This window comes from Aristolochia californica, unplaced genomic scaffold, assembly GCF_029961685.1.
Source record: "Aristolochia californica isolate CCGP_79_NKW_82.1479 unplaced genomic scaffold, dmAriCali1.0.hap1 SCAF_1, whole genome shotgun sequence".
Taxonomy (NCBI): Eukaryota; Viridiplantae; Streptophyta; class Magnoliopsida; order Piperales; family Aristolochiaceae; genus Aristolochia; species Aristolochia californica.
This window is the reverse complement of record NW_027181770.1, coordinates 56,245,984-56,257,985: the sequence shown is the minus strand read 5'-3', so window position 1 is coordinate 56,257,985 and position 12,002 is coordinate 56,245,984. Positions and strand designations below refer to the sequence as shown.

The 12,002-nt window shown below is 42.6% G+C and overlaps 1 protein-coding gene across 3 annotated transcripts in view; it reads left to right on the top strand.

The window, feature by feature from the left end:
- LOC137951981 (ubiquitin carboxyl-terminal hydrolase 5) overlaps nt 1-12,002 on the top strand; it is a 37,203-nt gene that overhangs the window by 19,368 nt on the left and 5,833 nt on the right. For all 3 annotated transcript variants that reach the window (XM_068799012.1, XM_068799019.1, XM_068799027.1), the window contains 2 exons: nt 7,132-7,272; nt 7,370-7,540. In XM_068799012.1, coding sequence (XP_068655113.1) covers nt 7,132-7,272; nt 7,370-7,540 — 312 coding nt within the window. The remainder of the gene's footprint in view (nt 1-7,131; nt 7,273-7,369; nt 7,541-12,002) is intronic.

Sequence of the window (12,002 nt, the reverse complement as noted above, 5' to 3'; positions counted from 1 at the left end):
TTTTGGGAGAATATGACCGTTGCTGGACCGAGTGGGTGGGCCTTCCCAATCAAGCTCAAAATGTTGAAGCCGCTGCTGAGGTCTTGGGCCTCTTAAAAGAAGGCGTCTTTCTCGGTTGTGAGAACCAATGCCCTTGCTCAGATAGCCGCTCTCGACTCTGAGGAGGAAGTCAGAGGTCTCTCTTCTTCGGAAATCTCTCAAAGGTATGCCCTTCAAGGGCAATTGCAGTCCTTCGCCCACAACGAGTTAGTGCACATGAAGCAACGTGCAAGATTCAAATGGCTCTCCGGTGGGGATGCTAATACTAAATTCTTCCATGCAGTCGCCTCTACACGAAGAAGGGCCAACTGCATTGCTATGCTCAACGTCAACGGTGAGGCCACTTTGGACCAAGCCATTATTTCTGAATCACTGGTGATTTTTTTTGCAGATTTATACTTTGATCACCAGCCATTCCGGCCCTTCTTCCAAAAGGTTAACCTTCAGGTTATTCCATCAACTGCAACTAGTCTCATCGATCTCCCCATCTCTAATCAAGAAATTGAAATTGCAGCCCTTGGTCTTCCTTTGGATTATGCTCCCGGCCCGGATGGATTCAACGAGGAATTTTATCGTCGTTGCTGGCCCTTCATCAGAGAAGACATTTCCAGCATGGCCCACTCCTTTTATCAGCATGGCATCAGATATAGGAGTATCAGAGCCTTTTTCATCGCCCTCATTAGTAAAAAAGATGGGGCAGAGCTCCAATCTGACTTCCGGCCGATCAGTCTCACTACCAGTGCATATAAGGTGATTGCGCGCCTCCTTGTTTGTCGCCTCAGGGCAATCCCCCCTATTGCCGTTCACCATGGCCAAAGTGCCTTGATTAAGGGAAGAAATATTCTTGATTCAGCCATGGCATGTCATGAACTTAATCATCTTTTCAAGGTCTGAAAGCTCCCTAGATTCATCCTCAAGTTTGACTTCGAAATGGCATTTGACAGAATTAACTGGAAGGTTCTGGACACCCTCCTGGGGAAGATGGGATTCGGAGAAAAATGACGCTTCTGGATCCAAAGTTGCATCTCCTCTGCAAGCTACTCCGTCCTTCTCAACGGAACAATTTGTGGGTATTTTAAGGGAATGAGGGGAATCAGAAAGGGATACCCCCTATCCCCCCTTCTCTTCAACTTGGTGGCAGAATACCTTTCCTCCTTGATCTACTCGGCCAAGCACATGAGATGGCTCCTCCCCACGACTGATTGCACAACCTTTGATATTCCGATTCTCCAGTTTGCGGATGATACTATTTACTTCGGGGTTGGTACTATGGATCAGATCAGAAAATTGCGTGCCGTGCTGGGATTATTTGAATTGGCTTCCGGTTTAGAACATAAACTAGGGAAAAACCACTATCCTTGGCTATCACATTGATCCAGCCGGGCTTCGGGATATGGCGGACTATCTGGGATGCTCTGTGGGAAATATGCCCGCTACATATCTTGTGCTCCCACTTTTTGATTCTCGGCCTTCGGCGTCACTATGGTCCCCCCTAATTGAGAAATTTGAAAAGAGGCTAGCCACTTGGAGGGGTAAACTCTTATCAACAGCGGAGAGTCTTACTCTCCTCAAGTATTGTTTGGCGGGGCTGCCAAATTATCTTTTATCATTCATGCACTGTCCGACCTCCGTTTGTTCCAAAATTGATGCCATTCGTCGACGATTTCTATGGAGAGGTTCAGAAGATACCTTCAGATACCATCTGGTTAGTTGGAAGGATATTTGCATGTCTCATAATAGGGGAGGATTGGGCATCCGGTCTGCAAGAGAAATGAACAAAGCTCTTATGCTCAAATGGATTTGGAATTTCAATAACAAGCATAACAGATTATGGAAGAATATGGTGAAATTCTACCTTCAGTTTTCGGGTGCATGGTGGAGAGTGGGCGGCACTGCTCGCCTCCTATCTCCGATATGAAATCAGTTTTCAAGCTCCTTCCAATATTCAAAGATGCTACCTCATTTCACACGGGCAATAGAAGGACCCTTCTCTTCTGGTCGGAGGAATGGTGTGGCCCTCGATCTCTCTCAGAGGACTTCCCGGTGCTGCATAGGGTGGCAAACGATCTCTCTTGCTCTGTGGCTGATTCATGGAGTGATCACTCGCGGAGTCTCCCGTTCCGTCGGGGATTAAATGATGAGGAATCGTTGGCCTTTTGCTCTCTCCTTACTAAACTCAGCAGTACTATTATCCGAGAGCTCTCAGTGGATAAACTGATTTGGAAGCCCAGTAATAATAGCCGATTCACTGTCACTTCGGCTTACTCTCATATCAGAAAGCAAGACTACAGTACTCATGATCACAAGGCGAATCTGGCTTGGAAACTCTCAGCGCCAAACAAAATCAAATTCTTCGTGTGGTCAACCATCAAATAACAAATTCTTACTTCAGACAACCTTCATATAAGAGGCTTCACTGCCCCTGATCTTTCTTGTCCCCTTTGCGGTGAGTGCGAAGAGACAGTCCAGCATGTCCTCTTACACTGTGGATTTTTGTGGCTAGTTTGGATGAAGATCTTTCAGAAAATCGGGCTTCATTTGGACCTCTTTGGCACCTTTGAGATGGTTCGAGGGATTCTCCTTCCTCGACTGGGCAAGTTAATTCTTTCGGCCTGTCTTGCGCATATTCCATGGTGCATTTGGCTCGAGCAAAACAACCGGAGATTCAACTCCAAAGGTAGCATCCCAGACAACACGACTTCTCATGCCGTCGGCCTAATCTCGAGCTTGCTCCATACAAAGAAGGATTTTGCCACTCTATCGAGGGTTTCCCTTTGGGAAAATTGGAATTTGATCGCTCACATGTCTGGCCCCAGCAGAGCTCCAAGAATGGCTATCTGGGATCCTCCCCCTTGCGACTGCATAAAACTGAATTTTGATGGTAGTGCTATTGGATGTCTTGGTCCAGTTGGAGCAGGTAGTGTGTTTAGAGGTCACAATGGAGACCCTATTATTTCTTATGCTAGTCCGGTGGGCATTGCCGTTTCTAATACTGTTGAAGTTAGTGCTTTGTTGTTCGGCCTCCAAATCTTCAGGGATCGTCTCCATGGCAAGTTAATCATTGAAGGTGACTCGAAGACGGTTATTTGTTGGTGTTCCAAGGACAACCTCCCCTCTTGGCGCCACTAGCCCATCACTGATAGTATTGCTTATATTGTAATTGGAATCTCATTCCTAGATCTGCCAACTTTTTGGCTGATAAATTGGCAAAATTCGGAACTTCCCAGCAATCTCTCAATTTTTGGGAAGGCTGCCCTCCCTTGTAATATGCTCTCTTGAGCTTTTGCATTAATAAAAATCAGAATCATTTAAAAAAAAAAATAGTATGGAGACCAAATTAAGTGATCAAGTGATGAGTTGTGATACCTCTAAGGAGATTTGGGTAACCTTGAAATCTATTTTGTCTTAGGAGAGTAATCTTTCCAAGGTGTATAATTTATATGTTAGATGTTTCAGCATGCGATAGGGTAACTAATCAGTCACTGACTTTTTCATTGAGATGAGAGGTATCTTATAAGAAATTGGTGCTTTTCATCTGTTTAGCACAATGCAAAGCATCTTAGATGGGGGTTTTCTATTTTGAAGTCTTGGATTCAAGTCTCACCAAGGGAAAGGGGGTGTACGCATATGTAATTAACATTCAAAAAATATTATGATTGTTAAGGAATAGTCTCACATGGATTAGTGAGTACAAAGATCTTGAGTTTATTAGTTGGGAAAGGGGTTTCCTAAGTTAGTCATTTTGGGATGGGCCTTGGACCCAACTTCACATGGTATCAGAGCGTGTACTCATATGTGGGCCTACACCCAAACTATCAACTTGTAGAACCACAAAAGAGGGCCTACACCTAAACTATTCACTTGCCACAAAAGATGGCTTACACCTAAACCATCCACTTGTAGAGCCACAAAATAGGGCCTAAACCTAAACTATCCACTTGTAGAGCCACAAAAGAGGGCCTACACCTAAAATTATCCATTTGTAGAACCAGAGAAGAGGGCCTATACCTAAATTATCCACTTGTAGAGCCACAAAAGAAGGCTCACACGTGAAGGGGAGTGTTAAGGAATAGTCTCACATGGATTAGTGCGTACAAAGATCTCGAGTTTATTAGTTGGGAAAGGGGTTTTCTAAGTTGGCTAGTCATTTTGGGATGGGCATTGGACCCAACTTCACAATGATCATATATAGGAAGGGAGAGTAGAAAAAAAAAAGAACACAAGACAATAGGTTGTTTTTTCTATTTTTTGGACATGGTTTTTTTTCTGCTTCTAGTATATTCTATTGATAGATTTTTTTTTTAAAATTCTATGTCAATGAGAAGAGAGGATTCATGAAGAAGAAAACTCGAGAGAGAGGAAAGCTAAGGAAAGTAACTATTTAATAATAGCTTGGTCTGATAGTTTTTCTAATTAGGATCATCGTGACGATGATGAGGGCGATACGAAGAGGTGCCAAGAAATCATCATGTTCACATGACCTAGTAGGGGCATGTTTTTGTGAAGGTCAGTGGCAATTTTTCATTGTTGGAGGGTTGTTGGAGCTTCGACTTCTAGCCATCAACGAAGCAACCCACTTTATGGCTGATGATCTCTCGTGATTTTGTGGGATTCTGAAACTATTTGGCCTTCTTTGCCCTATCAACTAAGCATGTCTGTATACTTCCTATGGATATTGGTGCATGTGTCTTGTGGCTGAGATGAAATCTCTGCCTTGAGAGAGTTGGTTGATCTCTCCTTTTTGGCTGAAAAGCCGGAGAAAAGCCTTCCCCAAGTTGTTTGTTCTATGGACTGCTTGAGATATTGAGCTAGATTGGTGGTCTGATGTAGGTCTTGAGCCTCCAAGTCCAAAACTGAAGGTCCTCCTAGCTAGGTTTGTTTGTTCTTTCCCCTCTCTTTTATAGTATATACACCTCATTTCAAAAAAAAAAGTCCAAAAACTACTTTAACTAAAGTTTCTAGGTTGCACAATGTTGACTCAATGCTGTCTATTGTAAGTCTCTCAATTCCGGACGTTTCTCCATTTAGACGAGTGGAAGAGACCTCAACAGCTTGTTTTCTCATGTGGCTAGTTCTGTAATTTGTTAGGCAAAGAGCATCTAAAGTGGTGTGGTTATTGTGTAAACTCTTTTGGTTTAGAAGGGTGTGTTACATACTCATGTATTAGTCCATAAATTTGGGGCTTTTACATTATTTTGTAAAAAAAATTAAGTGAGTAATAAAACCAAATGGGGGGTTGATTGTCCCCCATTCAGCAGGCTGTATGCCAGCCCTTTCTCTCCTCTTCTACTTATTTTCTCTTCAATTTTTCTTACATGGTATCAGAGCAATTCGATTCATAAATTCAAGCCTAAAGTCGAATTTCTATCTTCCTAAAGGCTGCAAATTCATCCAAGACGAAAATTTCTCAATTATCTTCTGCTGATTGAAATCAAAGGTCAGTTTTTTATTCTTCTTTGTGCTTTAACTTAATGGTTAAAGGCCCGTGCTGCTATTTGAAGTAGTTATGGTATGGTATTGTGATCCTAGAAGGATTGCATGAAGTTTTGAAGTGACATTTGGGGACTTCCTGCTTGTGTTACCTAGTTTGGGACACAGATTTGCCTGTGTAGACTTCATTGACCTTCTTAATTGATGTGATTTCAGTCTCAATTTCTGAAACCATTATTACAAGAAGTTACGTTTTTGTAAAACCTAATTCAGTTTTTTGAAGAGTGGGACCCACAGGTATCTGTGCATACCTATTTTTGACTATGAAAAGTATTTATCACTAGGTGTTTGTGAAGTGTTTCTGGCTTAGTATTATTGCTATTACTGTGGTTGTAAGGAGGAATTATTTGGGCTGATTCTAGAGGTTATTACTCCCACTAGGAACTTTAATTCTGCAGAAAACAAGGATTATGTTCAGATTACTTCTGTTAAATTTAATGGGATTAATTACATGAATTGGTCTCGAGCAGTCAAGAAATTTCTGATTGCTAAAAAGAAAGCTCAATATGTGAGGGAGGATCCTTCGGATCACATAACCAAAGATTGGGAAGTAGTGGATCATCTAGTTCAAACCTAGAGCTAAGTTCTATGCAGCCTCATGTTGGGAATTGAGTTATCAATTGTGATACTGCAAGGTACATGTGAAAAACTCTTGACTCTATTTTTTTATCAGGAAAGCAACTTGTCTCGGGTTTATGAACTGTATGTAAATTTTTTCAGTATGAACAGGGGTGACAAGACGGTTACAAACAAAGATGTGTGGGGAACTACAGGAGATAGCAATACTTCACCCCTTTAGTACAGATCTTGTGAAATTACGAGAGAAGGAAGGTGAAATACAAGTTTTCATGTTTTTGGATATGTTAGGACCTGAATATGAGGCCCTACGAGCACAAATGTTAGCAGATGATGATATCCCTACTTTGGGAAAAGCTTATAGTAGAGTAATTAGAGCTGAAAGTGCAGTTGTGTCTAAAACTAGTAGAGACATTAACACCCCGGGTACTGAAAATCTTAACCTATCTTCTACTCCCAATCGATATGAGTCAGCTAGGGGAAGAGGGGAAGGACAAGGATGTGATGGTGGAGGAAGAGGCCATGCACAAGATGATAGAAAATGTGTTCATTGTGGATGATCTAACCATAATTATACTTTGTTGCTGGGATAAGTTTGTAAAACTAGCATGAGACAACACATCCGTATCTGAAGGCGTTGGCTATACACAAGAATCTGCCAGTAACTCTCAAGATGAAATCCAACTCCTCCTCCATCAACTGAGCCAACTCACAGTTGCTTAGAAGTTCTAAACTACACATAGTAAGAAAGCGATTTTGGATAATTTTCTAGAAAAAAGGGTTAGGTTTAACGAGGTAAAGATTCTTCAGAACAAACACACTGTAAAAGGAAATTTAATTTCTTAAAGAACTTTAAAAAAAAGAAAATTCTTGAGGAATTTATCTAAAGGAGTTACAGTTATAACAAGGAAGTAGTTTCAAATACCATACATGAGTAATGTATGTGTGCTTGTGTGTAATCAACATTAAAAAAAAACATACAGAATCACACAATAATTCTCTCAATTTGAATTGGCAATTATGCAGGGTGAACTTGCTTTAGCTTTTGGAGACCTACTGAGAAAACTATGGGCTCCTGGACGCAGTCCTGTTAATCCAAGACCATTTAAAGCAAAACTTGCTCGGTTTGCACCGCAGTTTAGTGGATATAATCAGCATGATTCGCAGGTCTGAGTTGTTATTTAACATAACTCCATTTCATGATTCTTGGTGACTGAAATCCATTTGATGGTGGTTCATATGATGTTTAGCTTTGTCCTTTCAGGAGCTTTTGGCATTTCTGCTGGATGGACTTCATGAGGACCTGAATCGTGTAAAGCACAAACCCTACATAAATTCAAAAGATGCTGATGGGCGGCCTGATGAAGAAATAGCTGACGAATACTGGGCAAACCATATTGCAAGGAATGACTCAATTATTGTTGATGTGTGCCAAGTAAGTGCAATGCCCAATACAAGAATAACAATTAGAAAACTTGTTTTGACTAATGCGGCTGGCTATTGTTGGCTTCTTCATCGATATTCTTTTTTCATATCTCTCGTAATGTTTCACTTATGATTCTACAAATATCTGAATCCTTAAGATAAATGGGTGTTTTTCAAAACCAAATTTAGGTGTATCTAAACTTACAATAACTGAAAATTGTGTAATACTTTAACTTGACAATAGCACTTCCTTTTTTTTTAATTTTGAGGAATGAGAATTTCAATTGAGAAAGGAATATACAAAAATTAACAAGAGCAACCAGAAAGAATTCGGAAGAATAGGACAAAAGAATGAGAAACTCAAAATGCTGAAGCATTAACATTCAAAGAAGGATCCTGAACAGTAATGGACTGCAACAGAACTCCAATCCATGCTTGACTTGCTGAGAATTCTTTTCTAGAATACCCAAAAACTCTACACCCCCAACCTTTGGCAACATACAACAGAAAAGGCAAAAATACTCGAAAGACCAATACTACATGGGAAGTCTAGCAATCCTGTCCAATTCCCTCTGGATGCCCATTTTGCATGCGTTCTATTCCCCCCATCAGCCAAGAGATCTCAACACTTGGTTGCTGAACTCCAATCTTAGAAGCATAAATAGGATGGAGATACCTGGCGGCAGATGATGGAATTGGTGGAAATCATGAGCATTGTCTATAATGGGAGGCTGCTTGGAAATCCAGATGATCAAACCATTGCTCAAGAAGAAATGATTGTCACTTCTTGGAATGTTTGTGGAGTCGGCTCTTTAAGAAAAAAGAGCCACCATTGGTAGTCTCCTTGCTCTCAACAAATCTGTCATCGTCATTCTTCAAGAAACTAAAGCACAGACCATGGATGATTCTACTGCCCATGAGTTATGGCCCTAAAATTCTCTGTGTTGGACTGCTTTCCCCGCTATCAACCATTCTTGTGACATTCTCATTCTCTGGGACTCAAGCCAGATTGATGATGCGGCCACGATCCACGACACATACTCCATCGCCCTCAAATTAGTTGACCATTGCTCTGGCAATAGCTGGTGTCTCAAGGTAGTTTATGGCCCCACATGGTAACGCGAGGGGTCTGATTTCTGGGAGGAACTCACCTTTATCACCCAATTATGGCCCCTCCCTTGTTTATTTGTTGGCGATTTCAATGCCATCTGCTATTGCAATGAGAAGTCTACCCGGGTCATCCACATCTTCTCTTCAATGAGGGGCTTCCCCGATTTCATTGGCAGCTGCGAATTGGATGAGATTAACATGTTCGGCAAGATTCACCTGGCCTAACAGGCAGTCCCCTCGTGTTTTATCTAAGTGTGATCATTTTCTTGCCACTAGAGATTGATTTTGGCGATATGAATGTGCTACCGGCAAAATCCTCAACCGGGCCAGATCAGATCACTGGCCAATTCAGCTTGACACCAAGGTTGGTTGTTGGGGTGCCAAGCCGTTTATCTTGAGAATTCTTGGCTCTTGGATGGGGAATTTGACATGCTCATTTTGGATTGGTGGTCTAATTTGAGCGTCTCTTGTGCTACTGGGTGGCACTTTCCTCCAAAAATCAAGGCACTAACAAGCAATCTCAAGTCCTGTTCTGCCACCTGCAATGCTACCCTCTCTGTTGAGAAGACATCCCTCATACTCAAATCGCTTCTCTTGATGAAATTGATGAAGCCTCTGCTCTCCGAATTCTCTCACCACTCCTCCCTCAGTTAATTCCAATCCATGTCTAATCTGGAGCATATCTAATAAAAGCAAAGGGCCTGATTTTGGCGGTTGGCAGAGGGTGATGACAACACTAAATTTTTACATGCCATTGTCTTGGCCAGACGGAGGACTAACCGAGTCACCTCTCTCCACATTGACAGCAAGGTCACTTCGGACAAGTCCTCCATTACTAACACTATTATCAACTTTTTTGCAGGTCTCTACACAGAAGAGTGCCCTATCACCAAAATCAGGCCCTTTGCTTTTGGCTTCCCTTCTTGAGCTCCCTTTTTCCGATCGGAAACATTGAGATTGCTGTGCTTGGCTTGGCTTCTGATCATGCCACGGGTCCGGCTGGCTTTAATGGAGTATTCTACTGGAGATGTTGGCCTATTATCAAAAGCAACATCTTCGGTATTGTCCACAACTCTTTTCTTAAAGGGCTCATCTGTTGTGCCATGGGAACCTCTTTTATTGCTCTCACCTCCGAAGTCTGTTGTGGAACACCCAAGAGTTTTCAGACCAATTAGACACATCTCCCACCCTACAAAAATCATTGTTAGAATTCTTGCTCGTCGCCTCAAGGTTTCCCTTTCGACAATCATCCATTAAGGACAAAGTGCTTTCATCTAGGGGTGCAATATCTTCAACTCAGCAATGGCGGCGCATGAACTCATCAACCACTCCAAAAGATCGGGTAAAGCAAAAATTATGCATAAGCTCGACCTTGAGAAGGTCTTCGATCGGGTTAATTGGTAGCTTTTTGGAGTACATTCTCGAGCGTATGGGATTCGGAGAACGTTGGCACCTTTGGATTAAAAGTTGTATCTCTTCAGCCTATTACTCGATCCTTATCAATGGGATTATCTGTGGATATTTCAGAGGCATTCGTTGTAGTGAACCTTCTCTCCATCTACCTTTTCAATCTCATTGTAGAGCACCTCTCCTCCATGATCTACTTGGTCAAAGATGTTGGGTGGCTCTCTTCGGTGGTTGATTAGAAGGACTTTGATATCCCCCTTCTCCAATATGCGAACGACATGCTATGGTTTAGTAATGGATCCTTTTGAGTAGATCAAGCACATCAAAGCCCTTCTTGGCCTTTTCGAAGTGACCTTTGGGCAAACAATTAATTGGTACATGAGCACTATCATGGGCTTCCACGTTGATTCAGATGATCTCCAACTTATGGCTGATTAGCTTTGCTGCTCTACCGCTCCTCACCACCTACTTTGGTCTCCTCCCCTTTGACTATAGTCTGCACAAAGGGCCTTGGACTCCCATGATTGAGAGGATAGACCCACCTGGCGAGGTCAACCTCTCTCCAAAGCTGGCCGTCTTGTCTTGTTGAACTCATGCTTCTCTGGCCTTCCGATTCATTTCGTATTGTTCCTCCCTTAACTCGCCTTTGTTTTTCGTTGCATTGGGAGCATTAAGAAGCGCTTCCTATGGCGTGGGGCCAACAGTGGTTTACAGTGGTTTCAAGTATCATCTAGTTGACTGGAAGGACATTTGCAAACCGAAGAGCTTGGGTGATCTGGGTATTTGGCCTGTCAAGAACATGAATTCTGTGCTCCTCCTCAAATGGCTATGGGAGTATAACTCCTTTCCAAATGCCAATTGGAGAACCATGGTTGCTGCCAAATTAAGAAGCAACTCCACTTGGTGGACCTCTAGTGGATCTTGTCACCGATTTTCCCCCCTTTGGCACTGCTTACATACCCTCCTTCCTATCTTCAATTCCGCAGTCAGTCTCTTTGTTGGCAATGGTCGACGAACTGATTTCTGAAACAACTGGTGGGTTGGCTTTATGCAGCTCAAAGACTCCTATCCTTCATTATTTAGCCTCAACCGGCGCCCTTCTGTCTTGGTGATCGACTGTTGGGATTGGGGCCATACTGGAATCTTCACCCTCGATGTGGTCTGACTGACTTGGAAGCTCAAGATGTACGTGCTCTCCTTGCTGACCTTAGCAGCATCAAGATAGATTGATTTGGAGACCTGCTGATAATGGCACTTTTTCAGTTGCTTTTGCCTATCTTCACCTTTCAAGTTGGTCCGACACCCATGAGTCACACTTCACCACTGTTGCTTGGTTCTTAATCCTCTTCAAGGTCAGATTCTTTATTTAGAGTGCTCTTCACAATAAAATTCTGACTATGGACAATCTTCATAAGAAGGGTAGTATGGCCACCCCCCATCACTTGCTCTTTCTGTAGTGCTGCTGATGAGAGTCTCTCATATCTTCCTCCCTAGCCCATTCGCTTGGAAATTGTGGACTTGACTCCTGGATTTGATTGACATTCATGCGTGCTTCCCTCATGATCTTCACAACACCTGCCACATGCTGCTTGGCTCCTCCATCCTAAGGATGGGCAATGTTCTCCTCTCAACTTGCCTTGTTTATGTCTCTTGGGGGATCTGGAATGAACGTAACAACCCCCGGTTCAATTGCAAATTCTAATATTTTGAAGATGTCTCTGGTCGCATCTCTGGTCAAATCTTCACTTGGATCCACGCGTAGAAGGAATTCCTTAGCCTTGGTTGTCTCCCCTTTCTTGGTTGCTGGCGGGTGCTTGCTCAAATGTTTGGTCCTCTCGTCGTCCTTCAATGCAGGAATGAGAGCCACTTCCTCGGGACTACTTAGGTTCAACTTTGATGGAAGTGCTTTGGACCTATTGGTTTTGGTGGGGTGTTCGGATATCTGACGATGCCAC